This window comes from Cyprinus carpio, chromosome A1 (genome assembly GCF_018340385.1).
Source record: "Cyprinus carpio isolate SPL01 chromosome A1, ASM1834038v1, whole genome shotgun sequence".
Classification (NCBI taxonomy): domain Eukaryota; kingdom Metazoa; phylum Chordata; class Actinopteri; order Cypriniformes; family Cyprinidae; genus Cyprinus; species Cyprinus carpio.
Genome location: NC_056572.1, coordinates 9,385,793 through 9,410,802, shown reverse-complemented (window position 1 = coordinate 9,410,802; position 25,010 = coordinate 9,385,793). Strand labels below are relative to the sequence as shown.

Here is a 25,010-nt window from a genome sequence, read left to right as displayed (position 1 = left end):
GTTCCCCAAAAGCCTGTTGTATCCTATTTGATGCTTAGAGTTTAACTTTAAGATTTTTCTAAAAAAAAAAAAAAAAAAAATTAAGGATAATCAAGTAAACCTTACTTCAGTCCAGTAAATGTTAATCTTGAAATATCAATAACAAAGTTATTAATATGTTTCTTTTATAAAAATTAAAGTTTTCACAGCAAAAAGACATGTCCACAGCCTGAAGGTGGACATTTTTGAGTTATATTAAATTGCTTTTTACTTGCTAAAAAAAAGTATGAACTATCAATAAGACGACAGAAGGCATGTATTTGACAGTGTAGGTTTTTCAACAAAGCTGATAATGTAGGGGCCTTAGAAATTTTCAGTTATGATAAGTAGACTTTATAGGGTTAAACACCCATGCAAAAATCTACCTATATGGTCTGCTAGAATTTCCACATACACATTATATTTAGATTAACTTTTTTTTTCTTACAAGCTACTATCTTCTTACAGTTGTTTCCTCATGTTTCCTCTCAGTGAATGAGATTAATAAGTCTATGCGATTACTTTACTAAAACACTCTGCTTCTCTCTACCCATTTCCCTCTTATGCTCTATGAAATCCACTTGCTTTCCTTTTTAATTAGGATGTAATCAGAAACTGGGCCTGTCATTAATCAAAGCCACCCAAATGAGAGAGGATTGTCCAGCTCACTAGCCTCATTACAGGTTTGTGTGTGCTCTATTAATATTTCAAGGTTGAAGCTTTTTGAAAAACCCAGACAACAGTACAGTAAGTCAGTCCTATGAGACCTTCTGCAGATTACATCGTTATGCCAGTAGGTAGCGTGCAAGGGAACGTGTGCATGAGTGAATCAGTCAATCGTTTGCTCAACTGATTTTTTCAAAAAGTCTAATTCATTCAGGAACACGCAACAGGTAATTCTGCTTCGACCTTTGGATCTGTAGGCTGAGCTAAAAATGTAGGGCTACGAAAATGCAAGCTGGGCATTTATTGTTAACTTTTATTGACTGAATTATTGTATTGTTGTTGTGATGTTGTAACTTGCTATCCTACTGAGCACAATACAAAAGCACTGTGGTAATATTTCAACTTGATTTAATGAATCATTTACTTAACCATTCATTCAAACCGAGTTGTTCACAACACTGATTCATTCAGTAATGCCATTATACTAATAACCTATGGAGACACAGCAAGCTTTGACTTTTGGAATTATCGGAGCAAAAATACACACATTGACTGGGAATATTGTGTCTAAAATGTAAGTTACCGAATGTTAACCTTTTGTTTATTGAGCTGTTACATAAATTCACTCTGGCTGTACAGATGACAATATGCTTTTTACATGTGTTGTTGTCACATGATCTTGTTACATGTTGCTCCCAGTTGTCTTTGATAACATGCCTTTATAAGTTAATTTTGTATAAAATGTTTTTTAGGAGTCAGTCAACAATGAGTCACGAAGGTGAAGAAAAATGTTGTTAATATTGCTTTCGTATTTATTTGGTAATGGGAGTGGGCTGGGATGTTGAAATTGGAGTGAATGACATTGTGGTACAGTACACAGTGTGTTTGTACACCATTGTTCAAATGTTTTTTGAAAGAAATTAATACTTATATTCAGCATGGACATATTAAATATATCAAAAGTAAAGACATAATGTTTCTAAAATATTTAGATTTCAAATGCTTCTCCTTGGAACTTTCTATTAATCAAAGAATCCTGAAAAAATAAAATAAAATAAAGGTTTACACAAAAAGCAGAACCAAGAAAGTTGTTTCTTGAGCATCAAATATGCATATGAAGGCACTGAAGACCAGAGTAATGATGCTGAAAATTAAACATTGTCTTCACAGAAAGAACCCCTTTTTTGATATATATATATATATATATATATATATATATATATATATATTACAATAGAAAACAGTTTTCTTAAATTCTAATAATATTTCTAATAAAGTTTTACTGTATTATTGTATTTATGATCAACTAAATGCAGCCATGGTAATATTCTTTCAAAAACATTTAAAAATAATATAGAATCAAACTTATAGAAGCCTACAGTATATACTGCATGACAAATGGCATCCAGTTATTTGCTGCATACTTCACAATCACTTCTTGTGCACAATTTACATATAAAGCATGAATATACAGTAATAATAGTATGGAAGCATATAGTTTCGAACTCCCAATATTTCTGTGTATTTTGAATCTTTATCAGAGTTTCAAAGATACATCCAGTGTATTGTGAGTGAGTGCAAGTTGTCCGTCTCCTCCCTGTAGCTGTTCTTTCACCCACTAAGTCTGCTGCTGCATGGACATGTCCTTTTCCAAGAGGTAAATGAACCAGGCTGTAGTTTTACTAGAGATGATGCTACTTGACTTCTGCACCTCTCTTTTACTGATGTAGAATTTCTCTGCCTCCTCACTAACACTTAACCCTCTAAAATCACATCATCCTGACATGATGTGCCCAGTGAGAAAGAGGAAGGGTTCAAGAGGGCTTATGGGAGAAAATGGTAATTGTGTCTGTGGGCTAATAGCACTGTCTCACTATCCCACCGCACTGTTACTGTAACATTGTTGGAGGAGAGCGTATCAGCACGGCCGTGAGCTCACATTAGTGTAATTATATATATATATATATATATATATATATATATATATATATGTTAGATTAAGTGTCTCTTCACCTTCTCAAAATTGCTATCACAAGTTCATAGCATATTAGTTTTTGCTAATTATATACTTTAACTTTTCTTTATGCTTGAAATGCCATGAAATAAAGGCCATTTTCATGGCTCTGCGGTCATATGTTCAACTTAGTTTCTTGTCAAAACTTTGTGAGAACTGGAATCTAATGTCAGTTTGCGAACAAGAGGAGAGAAAAGCACAGTGTTTTTGCAGTGCTTTTACACAGCTTTTACACTGGGCAGTCAGTTACCTTTTTCCAGCCTTTTTTGTGAGGGTACAGCAATTCTGTCAATACTATCACTAAACAGCTTTCTAAATTATTCAAAGAATATATTTTTCCCCTCTTAGTCACTTAGCCTTGTAAAGATTTTTGGAATTTTGAGAAACAAAAAGGTTAGCATATGATTTTAAAGGGGACATTGGATGCCCATTCTCCACATGCTGGTATGGTATGGGTCTTCATGAAATGTCTGTAACATATTTTGGTTAAAATTCCTCAATGGTCGTGTAAAACAACACTCTTTGTACCATCTCAAAAACAGCTCTGTTCACAGCAACCTATTTCAGTGCATGTATCTTTAAATGATAATGAACTACTGCTCACCACACCCCTCCCTTCTGTGGGGCATGTGTTGACAAAAGACACGTGAATTGCAGCCTTACCCTGCATCTCAGTGTTCATACTATCCATACTAAATAGTATGTGAGATTAGAATAAGTGTGTCCCAAAGCATAGTATGTTGAAAAGAGTATGCCAAAAGTCCCCGGATGGTCTACTGTTTCAGGTAGATTTTTGAAGTGTATCCGTGTGCACTCTAATGGCTAAAATTGCCCACAATCCATTGCGCTTTGGAGAAGGATTTGGTCCGGATCTACAAACACGAATAAAAGATGAAAAACAAAAAACGTGGAAGCAATCCTTACCTAGCAGACAAAACAAAAAACAAAACTGAATGAAAACAAAAAAAAAAAAAGTATGTACGTTTGTCTTGTTTTTTAGCTTATTTTTATATTTATTAGCTGTTTTTAATAGTTTTAATTATCTATAAATAATTTTTCATTTAAATTTTAGTACACTGAAAAAAATGCCATAGAAACCATTTTCAAATTATTTTCAGTTTTAGTTAAGACAAACAACACTGCAATAGAACCATTTTTTATTTTTTTTTTCCAGTCTTATGAAGTGTGTCCGTTCAGTTTATCCATGGTCGTCTCATTACAGCCAGCAGTGTCATGACACAGTCTCTGAGGTGAAATGAATTCCTCAGCAATTATAGACACCTGGAAATTATTACAGCTACACGAAAAGCTCTGACAATAGGAATGACCATAATTGAATGCAGAGCATTCATATGAATGATGATTGAACTGTGTGTCTTAATCTGTCAAATTAGACAATATTGAGCCTGGCATAAATGAAGCTGAAGTGTAATTAATTCTAAATCAATTTCAGAAAATCTTTTTCTAAAAGCTTCTTGCATGCAGATTGATTTTTAGCACAGAGCCAATGCAGTAAAGCCATTTTGTGGCTTTAAAAAAATAAAAATGTTCTTCTATGAATCGACTGTGTAATGCATTTAGATTCATAGCTATTTTCAGAAATGTAGTTATGGTTTATAATTCACAATATGCTTTCTTCTCCAATGGTTGAATGATTGCCGTTGTTTGTAAAGATATTTGTAAAGGTCATGATTGCTGTTCGAATGAAGGCACTGAAGAAAGACCCATTATTTGAGTTATGGAAGACCAAACTTTGCTTACAACATGAATTGTTATTAAAATGAGTCTTCAATGCTGCTTAATTTAGCCCTCCAAATGGGTTTTTAATATTTGGCAGTGAGAGCTAGTTTCAGGCAAATATGTGCAGTGTCATGTAGCATGCCACATGGAGTGGAACAAACAGATTGCATTTAACAATAGCAATGACATTTATATTGTGTTTTTCTTCAGTTTGAATGCAGAACAGACCGTGCCTGCTCATAAAGACGCCTTCTCCACATTCTGTCATCTAAAAATGGATGATTGTGACCCTGAAACTCTTCCCACTTCTCACTGCAGGGTTCTGTCAACTACCCTCCTCATTCACTGTCTCATATCTCTTGCGAAAAATGATCTCCTGCCATTTTCTTGCTTGAAACTGTTACAACAAACTGTTGTTGTTTTGTTTGTTAGGAATATTCTCCTGTTACTTCTGCTGCTGTCTCGCTCTAAAGATGTCAGCTAACTTTCATCATGCTTTTAACAAAGATTATAAAGTCATTAGAACTCCAAATAGTTTGCTGGAGAGGTTTCAGTAAAAGAGTTTGCTCTTTTGTAGCTCGCACGACAGCAGTTCTCTTACATTTAAATGTCAACCTTTCTTTAATGTTTCTCCTAAATTTCCTTGGGAAAAAAATTATTATAGATACAAATGAGTTAATTATGGACAAAGTATAGAGGTATTAGTGAATGGATAGCAGATCAAGGGTGCATTTCCTAAAAGCATTGTTAGCCAACGAAAGTTTTTTTTTTTGTTAAATAGTTTATTATTGTACTTTTTATATGATTGTTTTCTTTATATACTATGAACAGAATGGCACAATAATAAATTGAGTCAATAAACTGTAATAAAACTGTAAATGATTTGTATAGGTTATGTGTGTGTTTTCCAGTCGGGCTATCAAAATGTATCACTGCCCTGCCCTACGGGCTATCTTGAATAGTCCTATAAAATTTCAAACTTGATTTGCGTTGTTTACTCGCTTGTTGGGGTGAAACAGATCGTAGTCGATCGTTTGCACTTGTTTCTAAGTCTTGCTAATTTAAACATTTGCGCGCATTCGGTGCTAGTGTGCTGATTTCTGCGCGCACTCATTCAGAGCGCGCATAGAGAACCCAGTTTCAGACAATGCACGTACACAGAATCGATTCCTCTTTTGCGTATCCTTGCTTCTGAATGAACATATACACACAAAATTATCTCAAAGTAATTGTCTCTGTATTCTCAAACACAGTCGGTTATGTCTTAAGTGAATGTATACAGTGGAGAAAGAAATCTTCTGTGCATCATTATATTGGATCCATGCATTAGGTCTTAAAGGGACAGCAGCCTATAAATACCTGCTGTTCCATTAGTGCCACCTGCTGTCTGAGAGTGACATTTGTGTCATTTATTTGTACAGCACATTATAATGCAATTTTGTTGTCCAAAGTGCTTCACAATACGATAGAAAGCATATACAAATATTTAAAAACAATAAAATGTAACATAATTAGTTAGAATGAGCCACTTTATGAAACCAACCAACAGATGACAACTACCTTTTATCAGGTCATTACATATTGGGGTTGTTTCTCTGTGAAAGGTCTCTAAGAAGGTCTTTCCTCTGCGAAAGCTAATGTAAAAAGATGAGCTTTCAACTGAGACTTAAAAACTTCTAAGGATGGAGCCTGCCGATTATGAAGTGGAAGACTATTCCACAAATTGGGAGCCACAACCATAAATGCTCCATCACCTTTAGACATTCTTTTGGAGCAAGGAACTGCCAGTAACAGTTTATCTGCTGATCTCAGTGTCCTAGATGATGTATGGTACTTTAAAAGATTGGTGATATAACTTGGGGACATCTTATGAAGCGCTTTAAAAACCATCAATAAAATCTTAAAATCGATCCTGTACTGAACTGGTAGCCAATGGAGAGAAGATAATGTCTCATTCACAAAGCTAAAATCAGACCATTCTGTTTTTGCTACAAATTTTGAAATTATACAATCCAAATAACATGTATTTAGCAAATTTTTTGGATAGTAATTCAAATGCAGTGGTTGCCTCTGATTTTAAATAGAGCACAGGCAAAACGTTTGTTTATATGAAGAGATTTATTTTAGTTGTATATATATATATATATATATATATATATATATATATATATATATAATATATATATATACTAATCTAGATAATATATGATTGGGATTGTTTTAAAATTTCAAGTTAGTTTTTATTATTTAACATTTCAATTTCACAAAGAAATATGCAGCATTTTGTCGGAGAAATAATAAAAGAACACCTTTTCATTTATAATTTGTCTTAATCCCATTTTGTAAAAAAATTAATATATAAATAACTTGTGAGAAAATTGTATCATGTAATCTGTATCATGAATTTTATGATTTTAGTTTAGTGAATCATTACATCCCTATATGTGTCAGGATTATGGACCTGTTTTGTTATATTTTGCCCCAGTTTTTGTTCCTGTTTGTCCTTATTTGGTCATGTTCCTGTCCTCATTTAGTTTGATTATTGTCTGAAGTAGCTACCCGGGATTTTAAAATTTTGCAAGCCCTGCACACACACGTATATCATATGAATAGATAGATGAATATGTAATAAGCAGTGTGAGTTATTAGCTAAATTATTTGCAATGGTTCTACAATCTAGGCTTATAATGCTTTTGGGAAATGCAGCCCAGGGTTATTATAGTTAATAACTAAAAATAAAAACATTAAAAAAGTTATTTGAAATAAATGTTAACTGAAATTATATATATATATATATAATCAAATGAAGAGTTCAGATGCAAAACCCTCTAAAAGCCATTTGAAAATTTCCTTTAAAATTAACATGAAGAGTTCAGATGCAAAACCCTCTAAAAGCCATTTGAAAATTTCCTTTAAAATTAACTTTTTATTCAGCTGCTGTGTTTATGTTCAGTAAATTCACTTTAATGTCATTGAATAGTTTTTTCTCATTGCCATTAAAGTGAAATAACTTAACATAAACACAGGAGCTTGATAAAAATGCTAATTTCAGAAGAAAATTACAGATGGCTTTTAGAGGGTTTGGCATCTGAACTCTTCATATATATATATATATATATATATATATATATATATATATATATATATATTGCAGACATGTAAAAATAAAAATAAAAAGAGATAAAAAGTAAAAATCTAAAATTGACATGATAGCAGAACATATAAATAAAATCAAATTCAAAATATTAACAAAAACTGTAAAAGTACCTTATTGATACTAAAATAAACAGTTGTATGCAATTGTGCGTGTAAATGATTAATACTATGGTCTGTCTGAATACTCTGATTGGCTGGCAGATATGCATTACAACATTTAATGCACAGGGAGTTTCAAGTCAGTTTAATCACACAGAAACATTCAACAGATTTATTGTTTGTCGAGAGAGACTCAGATGCAGGTAATTTTCACACACAAATTTCATCTCTCTCTCTCGATAGTTAATTAAAATAAATTGTGTAATTCCTTTATAAAAAAGGAATATAATTGTTCGAAATAATCCAATAATAGTTGTGTACCCATTCCTAAATTTAATTATTAGACCACACTTAATAGTATTATTGCTCTTTTACAGCTTTTAGGTTTGTGATGCATGCCATTGGACAGCCTATGTGTGATCCTTTGAATATCAGTATTCATATATTCATTGTGTGTGTGTGTGTCCTTTACAGATCACTGCATTAAAATTTACTGCATTAATGTGCTTTACATGCACTCTGTTGACTTTTCTCCTGGAAAGTGCATAGACAGAATAAAGTCATTTTAGTCTGTGAAGGGAACAGTTAGAATAGCAAAAAAATGTCCCTAATCCCAGAGCCTGTCCAGATCTCTTAAACATACAGCTGAAACATTTATAATAACTGCCATGCTGTGTTACCCTTAATGCATGACCCTTAATGCAGGCAGAACATGTATGTCATACAGTATATTTTTATTGAAAAAAGTAACACCAAAATATCATATATCAATATTATTTCAGTGTTTTTTTTTTTCCTCTATTATGCTACCCTTACAAAAATTTACCACAGTTCATATTGCAAATTTCATTTTTTATTTTGTTGTTATCTTTGAAAACAAAACTGTGTGTTTATTGAGTGTCTGAAGCTTTCTGTCCTTAACTAATAGATCTGCATTGTAAACCTGCCAAAATTAATTTTCTGTATTGAAAATACTCACAGCTACAGTTTATGCATAACATTTAGATAAAGAGGTGTTTGTTAACATGCGGCTCACTGTGACCTGACATTATTCAAAGTTACGCCAAGCTCCTGTTTAAAAAAGAGCAAAACCTTCACAGGCATATTGCTAGTTTTCACGTGACGTCACACCCTTACAGGAATGCCCACATGGAGGGCAAAACAAGGCTTTCCACCACTGATCGCCAGTTATTTTTATGAGGTTTGCATTAAGTAGTAATGTAGTAAGACAGTGATATTTAAAGACCAAATACAGTAAACACCTTATTGACGATGCATGCTTTGTACAGGCAAGCAGATGAACCCAGAATACTGTATAAGCGCTATACGCAAAGTGTAATATTAAATGTTTTCCCATAGAAAACCATTATAAAGAAGATGCTTAACCATTTAGCGCATTGTGTTCTTATTCTGGGCTCATTTGCTTGCCTGCATAAAGCACACATCATCAATAAGGTGTGTATTGAATTTGATCTTTTAATATCACTGTTTTAAAGGCACTTTAAGTGTTTTCTCATTAAACATTTTAGAATGTCCCGCTGTTTTTAGTGATTGAAATATTGCGGCAGGTGATTTATATGGATTGCTAATGGCCAAAACTTGCATTTTGTTCACATGTCTTTATTTTATTCTTTTGAGAGGTGATCTAAATATTTTTGGATTGGAACAGATAGAAAATTGACAGGCTTGTGCTGAAGATCTATGGATTAAACTTTAAGCTTAAACCTCATTTAGCAATAAATTGTTTATTGTTTACTGCTTGCTAAATTGGCTTGAATCAATTATGAATTGCGGCACAGAACTGTAATTGGAATTGAATTAGCCTGTGTTTTTAGGAATGTATAATAATAATAATGATAATAATAAATAAAACAAACAAGATTTTCTTTTTCTTTTTATTATTTCTTGGAAGCTAAAGCACTGGTCCTGTGATTGTTTTAATGCCCAAAGGGTAAGAAAACAAATTAGTTTTAAAGTACTGTTATTTGAGAAGGTTGTGAAAAGCAAAGTAATCCTTTAATTAAATAAGGTAAATTAGAACCAAATTAGAAACTATCCCCGTGTCCTGGAGGCCTGTGTAAGGTTTTGGAGGATTGTTGTTTGTTGCTAGGTAACAGAAGCTGCTGATGACAATAACAAACGTTACATACCTGTAGGGTTTTTAATTCGGACAAACCATTAATGCTAAATGTATGAAAACTTTTCACAACATGGTACTGTGGCATTATATGCCGACAATATAAATATAAAAATCAATTTTATAAAGTATTGTTTTCAGTGTGAAGTCCTGTTATTCGATCTAATATCATGTGCTTTACTTACCCTTTCTTACTTAAAATTTACTTACCGTCAGACCATCCGAGATGTGGATGAGTTTGAGATTTGGAGAAATTTAGCATTGCCACTGACAGCATCCTCTGCTGTCAGTGGGTGCTGTCAGAATGAAAGTCCAAACAGCGATAAAAACATCACAATAATCCACAAGTAGGCTAATCCACATGACTTCAGTCCATCAATTAACATCTTGTAAAGAGAAAAGCTGCAATAAATCCATCATTATGGTGTTTTTAAATTTCAAACTGTTGCGTTTGGCTAAAACATGAGTCTTCCATCCATTATATAGCTTTCTTTAGATAAAAAAAGTTATCTTGTTTGAATGAGGAGAGAAATATGCACAGATCAAGCACTGTTTACAAGTGAAAACGGTTCTAAACAAATTTGTTGATGGATTTTGATTTGTGAAGGTAACAGGGGATGAACTTTTCCATTGGAGGAAGCATTATTATGGATCATGGACTGGTATTTTGGCCAGAAGTGACACTTAATGATGGATTTGTTTCTTATAAACACACACCTTTTTGCTTCATAAGATGCTAATTGTTAAACTAGAATCATTTAGACTATTGTGAAGTGTTTATAAGCTGTTTGAACTCTTATTCTGACAGCACCCATTCAAAGCAGAGGATCCATTGTTAAGCAATTGATGTAATGATATATTTCTTCAAATCTGTTCTGATGAAGAAACTGATCTTTATTTTGGATGACCTGAGGGGAAGTAAAAAGCACATTTTAATTTTGGGTGAATTATATATTGTGTGTTAAATCCTCAGTAGAATCTCTCTCTCTCTCTCTCTCTCTCTCTCTCTGTGTGTGTGTCATATGTATGTGTGTATATTTAAAACATATTAAAATTCATATCAAAATAATTTTCACCTGCTGTGGCCCTTGAAGTCCTGTCTGAAATTTGATATAATAATGATCTCTAGCACTTGCAGTGGTCCTGATGGGTATGTGACAGCTGTCAGTGTGTGCTTGGTCAGCTCTTCAGATGGATTTCTATGACTTTAGTTCCAATATGTGTGTGTCCGATCACTACAGCTATGTCACATTCACTTCGTCTGCATGAAATAGACCTGTCCTCTGTGCCTGCTAATGATACGCAGTATGAAACAGTGATTGGATGTCAACATGATTGATGTGGGTGTGGAGAGGGAGGGTCCAGCGCTCTCTTGGGCCATTATCTCTTCATATTATATCAAGGCTGTCTGATGAATCGACTAATAGACTTGATGAAGGAGTTTAGGTAAAGCCTTGACTAAATGCCAAACTATACCCTTGAACTGCCTAAAGAAAATGACTCATGGCATTCACCTAAGAAATGTAACTGTAATATGCATTTGTTTAGTTTAAAATTTCTTAATTTCTTTGTATCTCTGCAGTCCATCCGTGAGGTGACTGGTTACGTGTTGGTTGCTCTGAATCAGTTCGACTATCTTCCTCTGGAGAACCTGAGGATCATCCGTGGCACTAAACTGTATGAAGGACGCTACGCTCTGGCCATCTTTCTCAACTACAGACGAGATGACAACTTTGGCCTTAGACAACTCGGCCTCAAAAACCTGACAGGTATATTCTGCTAAATCTTACAATTTTTTTTTATATTGTAACTGTAAGTTTCAGTTTTTGCTGTTTGTATTTGTCAAAATCTGTCAGAAAAGGTACATCTATTTCTTCAAAAGTTCTGTAACATTCTACTCTGACAGCATTTCCCCAAAACAACTGTTTGAAATGTGCAGATGGTTTAAAATGGTTTAGCAGTTAAAAAGTGGTTTTCTTTGTTCAAATAAAGCAAGAGTGCCACAGAATGGAAAAAGAAGGCAGGAGTTTTTAAAAGTTGAACTTCTTTTCACTTAAAGTTCCATCTTAAAATGCTTTATAGATGCTTTTTAGATCATGTGTTTTTTTATTTAACAGTCAACATACACTACCGTATAAAAGCCTGAGATCTGTAATATCAATTAATTATTATTATTTTTATCATTTTCTTTTCTGAAAAATGAATACATTTATTCAGCAAGGATGCATTCAATCCAAATGAAAATAAAATAATTAAATAATAATTAAAATAATTTTTTTAATATAATAAAATATAGAACATATTATTTTAAATATTAGTAATTATTTTAACCCTTTCTCTTGTGAGTTTAAAATATTCTAGTGGTCCCTCCAGAGTTTTTTTTAGCCGACCATTATTTTAGAATGTTGTTTCCATGGCGACGTGTCATGCTTGTCACGTGACACACCGCAGCTACAATAACACTGTATGACAGATGGATCGCTTTTATTTCGTTTTTCCTTTTTTTTATATATATATATTCATAAACTTGCTTACCATATCACCAACTATCTGATATTCCGATTCACAATATGTGTAAATGAGTGTTTTGTCATTTAAAAAACGTTCTAAATGATCTTGATCATGATCTGTAACCTGAGAGGGGCGCCGCCATGTTTGTTCGCGCTGCAGTTCAGAGAGTCCTGTCAGTCAGATTTACCGCACATGAATTCATAAATTCCTCCCAAAATACATGCAAATAAGTGGCCAGTGAACTGGGAGAAGAATAGAATGAACTTTATGGTTACTTACACTATGTGTATCTGATATTAATAAAACACGTCAGCAAATTATATTTTGAATGGATTATTATTGCTGCTTCCATAAACATCTGTGTATATATTATGAACTCTAAATGTATTGTTTTACTCGTACTTATGTGTATTTAAATGTCTGAAACCTAAAATAAACAGTATGAGGTTAAAAACACTGCAAAATTGTGATTATATGACAAGTGCAGTGGCGTCTCAGCGTCAGCCAAAGCGCGAAAACGCAGTTTGAATTTGGCAGTTATGTGACGTTACCGAACATTCTAAATCCCATGTGGGACCGTACTGCTCAACAGGTTAATATTAGGTTTTTTTTTGTTTGTTTTTTTGATCAAATAAATGCAGCCTTGGTGAACACAAGGTGAATACAAAATACTAATACAAAAAAAAATCTTACTGACCCAAACATTAAAACAGTAGTGTATATGCAATTAGTGAATAGAAGATAATGAAGGGCTGTTGTTAATTAATTTTCCAAATTGTCGTTTGGATAGTGTTAGTGCAGCAAGCTTATCTAAATGACTGAGTAGTACACTTAAGTCTATGTCTGTAATGTTTAAATGTCTGACTGGTGTATGTTGTGGTCTTAGACTAAATTATTATAGCAGGGACTGGTGTTTTCGAACACATGTCTGATAAGATTGCCGTTAATAATGTCTTTCATGCTGTGCAGTGTGGCGGCTATGATAATCATGTACATCAGAAGACGTCTCTCATATAAATTATCCACTCTTCATTATATGACTGCTTTTTATCTTATCAGTGTAATATGTTTCATTTGAGCATGTTTTACAGATGACATCAATGTTTCCTTTTTTTTTTTTTTTAAGCCTTGCTTGGGTACCTCATAGGAAAACTTTTGTTTACATCTTATACCATGCGATATAAGACACTCATTTAAGAACAATATTTCCAGATCCCTGGTGGGATGCATAAAGAGATGGAGAGAATAAGAAACAGATCAAGGAGTCAAACAACCAACAGACAAATAGAAGAAGTTGGTGGCACCTCAAAGCAAAACAGCCAGAGGCGTGATAATGGTTGTCTGACTTCAGATGACTCATGGACAGCCAATGGAAGTCCAGAGGAGTCTGGCAGGTGGTACAGGGTCAAAGTAGGTGATGGAAAGAAAGTTAAGAAAACCACATGCCCAGTAGGCATATTGCATAATCATGTATTATTAATCCCAAAAACGGCTTTAGCACTTTAATGGCTGATTAAACAATTTCTTGGTATAAATATAGCACTAATAGACTGGGTATACCACGGCCTTCTTGTCTTCTTTTCCTAGTGTCCTTAAAGATATTTGTATCCTTTTATTTTTTCTCTCATCATTGTGATGAGAATGATACAGGGCCTTGAAATTAAGATTCAAAAAGAATAGTTTATCAATAACTAGAATCTAAAATCATAATGTGATATCTTTAATACTTAAGTTATAGGCACGCCATGTTGAAATTCAATTATCTCTGGAACCGAATCATATACAGTAGGACCTTAAAAACGAGGATGCCAAAATTATCATTTTTTAAGACCCAAAATCTAAAAGGGCATTGCGATATCTTCAAAGGGGTCTTGAACTGTTTTTTTTTTTTTTTTTATTATGAAGTATGCATGGTTTTTACATTCAAAAACATCAAAATCAGTAAGTAATAGGCTATTTTCTACCCTGGTTTTGAGGCCGGCTCGAGAAACGGTCAGTTTTTATGGGTGTGCCACACTGAAGACTTAAAAGTAAATGTCCACTGCTATGATTGGATAACAGTTTTGCATAGTAAACTAACTACAAACTAACTTCATAGTTGGAGCCTTTTGTGACTTTAGTTAGACACGTACACATAATCAGGATAGATCAAGCAATCTCTATCAAAGCACTAGTGACATATAGTACACATATTTTTTTCTTACAAAAGTGTGCTGCACCATTCTTGTTGGATCCAGTATAGATGGCACTGCATTGCTTTTTAAACTCAGTCTCTCTGCAAATCCAGCATCAACCTGTGTCTTGTTTACAAAGGAATCCGCAGTGAAATGAAGCGAACAAACGCTCAATGTTTTACTCACGTGAGCTGAAACTTCATTAAAAATAAATTCAACTATTCATTCCTAATATTTGAATCCGAAGGAAGGTTATGCAGTGACTGTGCTTTTCCACAACAAGGCACTGCACAATATTTTGCTATCTTTAACGGCATGTTTATTGCTTGGTTGCTCGATCTGGTTTAGCACCACTTATGTTATTTCCCTACTATGTCATGAGCGAATCGGTGGGCAGGGCTACAGAATTAGGCGTTGATATTCTTCTGTGGAGATGGCGTTTATCCTATCTATTACAGATAGGCACACTCCAGGATCTGGCGTTCTCTTGGCCTAGTGTCAATTAAAGCTTTTATTTAAGTAACAAGGACGTTTTCAGTTCTGAAACTTACAGGATATTCTTTGACCTCTTAAATATCAAAAGCTCAAGTAAAAGTTGATTTCTCAATTCATGACCCCTTTAATACTTCTCGAGTTACAGACATGAAAACCTTGGAGAAAAAACTTGAAAAGTGCTGTTTCCCAATTTTTGAATGCTCACCGTTGGCACATAATGCAACAGAGATCGCTAAAGTCAACATATTTTACTAACATACTTACCAATATCTGTGTAAAAGAAACATTATGATGCTGCCATCTTTTTTAAGTCATTTTTAACCGCCTGTAATTTGGCTCTGAATCACAGGTGAAAATTGGCATTTTGACCCCGCTTCTACAAAATAGTGGATTACTCAGTAAATATTCATCCATGACGTGATATTTTGGCTTTCATCACTATACACGTTTACCTTTCTTGAGAAAATTTTTTAGCAAAATCAAAATTTGAGCTTTAGAAGTTTCTGAAATTTGGTTGATTTGACTCTGAATGACCCATTTGACTTTTTGTGATTGATGCACATACTGTACATAGAGCACATTACATATGGCATATATAGAAGCACAAATGCGCATGAGTCTCATGCTAGAATAAACCTCATTGATTCTCATGCATCATGTTCAAATATTTGAGCTTCCGTGTTTACCATATTTGATTTACTCTACGTATGTGTGTGGGGCTGGTCATTATTTATATGTGAATAAAAGCATGAACTAAATCTATTCATCATATAAAGTGATCGTACCTCTTCACAAGATTTGTATTAACCCACTTGATTCATATGGATTAGTTTTATGACGCATTTATGACCTTTTTGCATCTTCAAAGTTTTGGTTGCATGTACTTTCAGTGGAGAAACAGAAGCATCTCAGGTTTCGTTAAAAATAAATAAATAAATAAATAACTTCAATTTTGACGATGAACTATAGACTTATGGGTTTGGAACAACACAAGGGTGAGTAAATGATCACATAATTTATTTTTTGGTGAAAAAAAAAGAAAAACAAAAATAAAAAACACTGTAATACAACACTCAATGCATTTAAATTAAAAAGAAAAGAAGGCTAGAATATTTTGACTTTGATTTAGAAAAGAAAAAAAATGCGTTTACAGTAATGCACTTACAATGGAAGTCTATGATTCAAAACAGTCACACTGATTCGAAAGAATGATTGACTTTAAAACATGTTAACATCATTTATCAAACTTGTATGTGCAAAGTTATATCTAATCAATTCCTGTCATGCCCATGAAAATCCAACAAACCTGATAACTTTCATATGACACGCAGAAAAGGACATTTACAGAAATATTCACATTTCATGTCAGTTATGCATAACCAAATGTGCCTAGAAAAATAGCTACTAAACGCTTTACAGAATGACATTTTATTTATTTATTTATTTATTTTGTACAGTGAAAATAATACAAGCCATACATTTCTGCTTTGAACCCTCTGCAGACTTAAAGTGCATTATTGGAAACACTATTTTGCTTATTTTTACAATCTGAAGGACAAGTTTTTATTTTTTATTTGCCAATAATGCTGTCGATAGATCCTTATGCATGTTTAAACTGAAGCATTCATTTAAATGAGTTAGTGACTGTTTACAACCACAGTAGATCAGTGATAAATGTGCACTAGAATCAGAATAACTTTTATTCTACACCCAAAAGCTTGCAAACAGAATGTTCCAGTTCAGTGTTGTAGAAAATTGCACATTATGTATGATACTGCAACAGAGCCCTACATAAAAGACAATGCTGTATATCATAACTCCTATAGTAAGCAAGACAATGGTTGCGTTCAAAGATAGGAAGAGCTGCACATTTGAGGTAACGGTTGTCCTTTGAATTCCTCGCTACATTCTTTGAATCATATTTTTTAGCTTTGAATTTTCTATTCCTCCAGCATTGCTGGTAAAGTCTGATTCTTGAGGCAATGGTAGCCATGTTTCTGCAATTTTCAATATGAGCCTTAAGAGATGAAAGTTGTTCTTCAGCACACTGATGATGAATGACTCCTTTGATTACAGCCATGTGCTCCCCTCTCATGGTTTCTCTACACGGCTCTGCTGCGTGATCAATAGCTTTCATAAGCAACTTATAAAACAACAATGGGTGTAACCTTATTTTCTGTGGTCCTTCAATCAAATGTTGTTCTTCTTTGACTATGCACTCTTAGATGACCTCTATAACCAGCAGCTGCATGAAGGGCAGTTTCATCAACCTTTTTGAATCTCAGATGATAGAATTTCATGGCACGTGTTTTTGGAAAAGAGTTCAATATTTGAGTGGGCAGATCTCTGTATGTAAACATTTCTTCATCTTTTACTACATGTGGCCAACCTTTATTGAATAATAATAATAATAAATAATCAAAGATCATGTGCAGTATTTACTGCATCAATGAGATATTGCATCCAAGCATTTGTTCAGTTACTTGAAAATCCTCAAGGCTTATATTACACAGTCATGAAAGAAGTCTGTTGTTCATAGACTGTAAATTCTCTAATGATTCAGCTGTTGAATCACACACACACTCCACTAACATGCCAAGAAGTCTCAGTGTGCACTGTGCAAAGCAATTAGACCATTATGCGAATACTTGTGCCGGTATTCAGTAATAGGGTATATCATGATAATGAACATGCAAAATATTGTTATCCCAGCAGCAGGCGCGTCAGGCATCTTCTTCTTCTTGCTTTATACTTTTTATTATTGCTAATTGAGAATGTAGATAGAGTGTCAGATTTGTGAGCATGAGCAATTTGCACCTGAGCAAATTTACACATTGTCCCTTTTTAGAAAATAATCTTAAATTAGAGGTCTATTCCAATGAAAACAACTATTTTGTTCAGTATTTAATCAGAGTGTCTTTCATTGGCCATTTGAAAGATGCTATATTTACTTGGTGATATAAAATAATTAAACTGAAATATTTATAAACTTGGTTGTTTTCTGAAGGTTTGGTGGTTAAGTCTGGTTTGACTCCACAATTCCACCTTGTTTAATTTATTTATTATGTTACACAAATCTCCATTCAACCTAATACTTTGTTCCCTTATATGTATGCTTGTGCACATCCCTTTTGGTTTATTAATGCAATAGCCTTGATGTGAAGCATGCTTACCGCCCACCACCACAGAGCCTCTTGGGCTAGCATGTCCAGTCCTCTGCTCTCCTCACACAGCCTTGGCTGCTCAGTTAGTAAACATTTTCTTACTTCTGAGCTTCTGTCCGTGAACCCAAGGCTGGGCCTTCATTGTGTGGATGTTTTCATCCAGCTGGGCCCCTGTATTGCGGATGAGTTTCAGTGATTTTGTGAACATGATTTGTACTGAAGAGGAGCTACTCAGATTTTTTTCAGAGTTGTTCTTTTGTCTTCGGGGTCACTCATGCAGTGTTGTTGACTGTATGCTGTGCAAAGTGGGTTTTGAGCACCATATTCATGGAACCTTATTTGGAAATTATCACAGTGAAAATTTCAATGAAACAGAAGTAGTGATAGACCTTTTCTTATGTATACTGACAGCATCAGTTGTTGGAAGCAGATGAAGGCAGTTGAATTCAACTGCATATGTCACAAGAGAGTCTGTTTTACTCCAGGTATGGCATTTTCATTTAAAATACCTTTGTCATTTTCAGTAAAAAAAAAAAAAAAAAAATCAATCAATTCATTCATTCATTCATTCATTATTTTGACTCATGACTCATTAGCAACAAGATCTATAAAATGCATTCTGAAAATAGGGTCAATTTTTTATTTAATTCAGTGTCCATCACCTCAAACATTCACTTGGTGATGTAAAACCATTAAATTGAAATCTTTACGAACTTCATATTTTCTGAAGGAACAGAAAACAGAAGGTCAAAGAAAAATTAGAAATTATACAATAAACAGCCTCTGTTTTGGTCTTTAGCTGCTGTTTTGCCGTAGCTATACTGTGCCTAGCTGAAATAAGGCGTCAACATAGATTAACTTTCTAAAGCTGTCACCTCTCACCCTAAAGAATGATAGTTATAAGTACTTTGATGCTATTTCAAAAGCTATTATAATAGCATTACTTCTTAAATATGAAATTATGTCAGCAAATTCAGTTTTTCCAACCATCAGTCAAGAACAAAGTGGGGACAGCAAGAGCACTTTGTGGGTAATAATTGGTTTGCCTTTGAATCTCTCAAAAAACAAAGCCCGTTCATTGCAGCTGAATGTGATTAAAACAGCTCTCCGAGGACTTCCTGTGGTGGGGATATAAAGAGATCTCCTCACTCAATTCTGATGGCAAATTGCATTCTGGGTGTTCCTTCTCTTGGTGGCCCTCCTTGTTCCTTTTATGCCCAATGCAAAGCTTCACCATTAACTGTTTAACTCATCGTCCCTATAGAGTGCAGTTGGAGCATTTAATGTCAAACATAATTGCAAGAAACTTCATGAAATGTCTGAGGTCTGTTAGTATTAGGCAGTTTTGGCATCAGCAAATTGTGTTTGTCAAGGGAAAAAGTAATTGTAATAGATTGTCATTCTTTTGGGTCGTTTGGGTGCTTGAGTTTTGTTAAGGTCACCTTTGTTCTGTTCTGTAATAAATGGTTGTAAATAATCCCCCCTACTAGCATATAATTAATAATGAGCAAGTCTTAAATGGCCACCTGTTGCCTGTTAACAGATGTTCTTATGCGTAATGCACAGAAATTGATAGAGCTAGATTGGCATGAAGATTGGCATTTCCAATCTGAAAGGCTTCTAGGAATAGCGATGCACCGGTCTTTAAGGAAACTATGAGCTGTATTTGTGAAATGCCAGGATGACAATGAAAGGCTTTCAATCTTTGGAATAGCGAGACACTGCACCGTTTAGTCTTTAAGGAAACTAAGGCAAGAATGCTGTATTTATATAGCACATTTCGAACATGCCAGTGCTTTGAAGGTAAAAAGAAAAATGAGTAAAAACTGGATTTTTAAAACATTGGATGATGGACGTATTTCAAATGCTGTTAAAATAGAAATGATTTTTACATAGAATATGTGAATATGTAAAATACAGTGCAATCAATTCGGACATCGCACATTGCTCATTCACAAGTGCACAGCTAAACAGACTAGATTTAAATGTGACTAATGTTTTAGTCTGATCTCTTCTGTGATTCCAACTGATATACTTTCCACTACTATTTAAAAGTTTGGTATCAGAGCGATTTTGTGTTTTTATTCAGTTGCAGTTTATTTGACACTTTGCACTACTATTTAAAAGTTTGGTATCAGAGCGATTTTGTGTTTTTAAAAGAAGCTGTAAAAAAAAATAAAACTGTAATATTTTAAAGTATTAAAATGTAATTTTTTTATGAAATTTATTCCTGTGATAATAAAGCTGAATTTTCAGCATCATTACTCAAGTCTTCAGGGTCACATAATTCTTCAGAAATTATAAATAATCCTTCATTCGTAAATGCATGTGTAAAATGTGTGCTGCTTATTTTTGTGAAATAATAAAATTTTCATGATGCATTTTTTATTTACATTATAAATGTATTAACAGTCATTTCTGATCAGTTTGCTGCATCCTTGCCGAATAAAATTACCTTAATTAAAAAAAAAAAAAAAAAATCGGAGTTGAAAAATTCTATTGGCCCTAAACTTTTGAAAAACATGTGCATAAGCCTGTTATTTAAAATATAAATATTTTGTAACATTATAAATGTCTTTATAACATCACATTTACCAACACAGTTTAATGTGTCCTTGCTGAATAAAATTAACTTAATTAATAATAATAATAAAAAAAATCTTACTTTTTTGCTACTTTAAAATGTAATTTATTTATTTTTATTTTATGACAGTGTTGTTGCCGCAGCTTGAAAGAACACTTTCTATGAACTAAGATTATGTGCAATAATGCTGCAACCTACTGTAGTGTGATTGTGCAGTAATTCACAAAGGAAAATATCTGCAGACTGCAGTGCTTCCTTATATACCGTAATCTACTGTGGCAACAACTAATTGTGTATTCCAAGAGGTTGCCAGTTTGTTTTACCAAAGGGGTTTGTGTGTTAGTGGTTTGACATTGAGAAATGTCTTATTGGTTGCTGTGAGACTAAATGCCTGCATTGTAAGTGTAAGTCAGTTTGCTTTGAACTCTTCAGTGTCTCTGTAATCGAAATGGCATTCATTGTATCAAACTGTATGCATTGTATTGGATAAAGCAAGCCACCCCATGTCCTGTATTTGTTATCGGCACAATACAATTCGCTGGAGAGCTGCAATGTCAATATGCCAGTTGATCGTTGTCTTCTCTTTGTGAAGGGACCCTATTTCAAAGGTACCTGCTCATGAGGTCAAATCCACCTTTCACCAAACATGAAAATAATAGGTGAGAAATGTAAGGTGCACCTGCAAGCTTGGTCTTGCAGAATGGCCTGTGAGGTTTCAGCCGTATCATGGCTCCACCAACCTTGCAGTCTTCCCTTCTGAGACCCTGCTGCTGGCTGTGATTTCTGGGACACTCTGCTATCTCTACCAGCCAAACTCCCCTCCCTGTGTGGCTGAATAACGAGGCGCATTGTGAATGTGGACGGGTGGCTGAATGGTGGAGGGAGAGAGTGACAAAGGGCCCTGGTTCATGATGCTAGTCTGAAGAGGATATTAGTGGAAGTGGCACTAAGCGACAGCAAGATGGAACTGGAAATTTCATTAGCATTTATTTTATATAAATAGTGTGACTCTGCACATCTCTCATTTTAATAGGGCTGTGTTTTCTTCAGCAACCATTTCAGGCTCTATGGGAAATGTAATGAGGGGTTGCAAAGTGACTTGATGATATCGGCAAGTCAGTCAAGCCCTCAAAAGTAGTGGTACTCAGTGTTTTTGACTCAAAGGACCTCCGTTGTCAAAAACAATATTCAAAGGCTTTCAGATATAAGCTATTTCTGGTATTTCTGCTGTAATTGTGACAAAGCTGCTTGTTTTCAAACTTTTTTAATAATAGAAACTGGAGGAATTTATATATTAAATTAATTAACCACAGTTCATTTTGTGATTTCAGAAGTTTTAAGAACTGGATGTTCTTCAAAAAAAAAAAAAAAAAAAAAAAAAACAGTTATTGATAAGGGAAAAAAAGAAATATAATTTTTGTGAAAATTATTAATAAATTAAGTTATTTAATACTTAATATATAATATAAAATATATAGTAAAGTAGGAAACAGTTATTTTAAATTGAAGTTATATTTCATAATATTTCTATATTGGTTCATTAATGCAGCATGTGTAAGATACTTTTTACAGTACTATTATCCGATACAATCACTGTACCCTGGTACTGCAACACTATTTATTTATTTATTTATTTATTTATTCAAGAGTAAATGCTATAATTAAACACCCTTTATCATCTGTTTGGTCTAAACAAAATAAAAAAGTGAAAATTGAAACTTTTAATGTGTGCGCTGTTCCAACACACTGCTCATCTTATTGAATTACCACAATTTGCAAAACTTAGATTTACAGTAGATTCATTTTCCATTATGAGCTCCACATATTGTCGTATCTTTTGATTTATGGCCTATGATTAATTTGACCATTTGCCAGCAAAATCTCTGGGAGATACTGAGCTGCCAGTCGAAAAGACAGCAAACACAAAGCAAAGCAATCTTTTAGAAAGTTTTTACAGCTGTTATTTATATATTTTTCTCTTGCATGTTATTTCAGTTATCGGGGCGATGCATCACATTTGTCACACTGATTCACTATGAAGCAATAACATTTAAGATGACTGAAATTTAATCAGAAAGCTTCAACACAATTACGGATATCCATGAGGAGGCCCTCCTCCACACAGTATGCGCTCTCAGATATGCTCACATTTGTCATGCAAAACAATCTCTCCTCTGCTGTCAAAGAAACTAATGGAAAACACTGGGATTTCTTTTAAAGTTTTGTGCAGTGACAAATTTTTCACTGTTTTAGCCAAAGAAGGGCTACTGGCTTTATTATTTATATTCCTACGTAATATATCAAAAATGCTCAAAACAATCACTTCAGTAAAACAAAATTAATAAAAAAAGAAAACAGTAAATCAAAATTCACTAAATAACTAAATCTCCCACTTTCTTTCTCTTTCCTTATTATTTCAATCTTACTTTCACACTTTCTTTCTTTCTTTCTTTCTTATTATTTTAATGTTAGTTGTACATGTGGAAAAATTTGCTGCCATATTGATGAGGTGTTCCTTGAGTCCTTCCTTCTGTTTAAGTCTATTGGAAGATTGTTTATATCCTCCAGGAGGAAAATATTAATACTTGAGAATTCTCTGAATGATTAATTAGGTGCTTGGAATTTCTGCATGTATAATTCAGTTTAGACAGTTTGTCTAGATTGTTTAGTGTCCATGGCGTAAAGATGATGGAGAGCGATTAATGTTGCTGCAGCCTCCAATGTGTTGCCAGATCCAGTTATTATAAGAGTCTTTGGACTTGTTTTTTTTCACTTAATGTGACACTTTAGAAAATTATATCGATAATGATATCTTATTTCCAAAACACAAGATTTGAACTTATTTCGGCTTATTTATTTACTTTTTTTGTAGCAATATCTGGCAACACTGCATCATTATCACTTAAACTGACAGTAATCAAAAAAAGTCCCATAGACAGTGTGGGCAGTTTCTGCACTATTAGTGTCATCTAGCGGAATTAAAAATAAAATAAAATAAAGCAATTTTTCAAGCAGCCCATATGCGGATCACGCCTTCCCCAACAAAACATCACAAACGCAGCTCTTACAGGTCTATAAAAGTGAAGGCATATCTCAACAGGTAAAAGCAGACTTGTTTCAATAACAGGTCAAACATATTAGGGATATTTAAAATTAAAGTTTAGCTTACCTGTCGAGAAGAAACTTTACATGTTTGTCATAACAACTGAAAACCAAACGTTCCATCAAATTCCTCCACCTTCTAAAAACTGCTGTCAGTGTTTACCCTTGTTTCCCCCCAATTTCTGTCTCTGAGTATTTTGGAAAGTTTTGAATTGTGGTTTGCACTTCTGTAACAGAATTTGAACTTCTATTCCCATACTGAATTTCTGTTCCCACACTGGTTAACACCAGCTGGTTCAATCTGCCAGGTCCCAGACTTTTGCTATTGGCTGAGCTGAACTGAGGTAGCAAATGCAATGATTGGACAAACAATATATATATATATATATATATATATATATATATATATATATATAATATATATATATATATATATATATATATATATATATATTAGACCAAAAAATGTGCAAAAAAAATCCATATACTTAGAATTAAAAAAGTAGCTCAAACCAAAAACGGACTGTACTATCATAGCAAACTGCTAGTGTGTGTGTTTGGATGTGTACCAGGTCTGATTTCCTTCCAGACTCATTCATTGTGTTTGGAAAGCTCAGTACAATACGATCAGCCAACCATGCAAGGTGTCTGATACACCTTTTCACACTCTTAGAAGGGAGCCTGGCACCCAGGCTGATCTTGATAAAGGCGGTAGACAATTATGGTCATTTACCAATAGAAAATAAAAACACATTTTTATTCTTAGTTATTGTAATTAGTCACACTGAGAATGAGACTGATAAATTGAAGTGTCTGGCCACTTATCTCTGCTCGTAAATAAAAATGCTAAATAAATAAATAAAAAATAAAAAGGGCTGTGGCCACTATGTTAGGGTGTCAATCCTTCAGCTAATATCCTTATTATAGCAAGCTGATATTCTAATTTTTTTGTACCAGAAATCCTGAATGGAGGTGTGTATGTAGATCAGAACAAGTTCTTGTGCCATGCTGACACCATCCACTGGAATGACATCATCAAGAACCCACGTTCTGAACTTCTGGTGGTTCCCTCCAACAACAGTGGCAACTTATGTGAGTACTTCATTGAGCAGCTTTGACAAATGTTAATTATACTGTTATAAACACCCAG

At 33.9% G+C, this 25,010-nt stretch overlaps 1 protein-coding gene across 1 annotated transcript in view; it reads left to right on the top strand.

Moving 5' to 3' along the window:
• Window positions 1–25,010, top strand: part of LOC109052551 (receptor tyrosine-protein kinase erbB-4-like) — a 179,512-nt gene that overhangs the window by 98,463 nt on the left and 56,039 nt on the right. Inside the window, exons 3-4 of the mRNA XM_042741243.1 lie at window positions 11,413–11,599; window positions 24,818–24,952. Coding sequence (XP_042597177.1) covers window positions 11,413–11,599; window positions 24,818–24,952 — 322 coding nt within the window. The remainder of the gene's footprint in view (window positions 1–11,412; window positions 11,600–24,817; window positions 24,953–25,010) is intronic.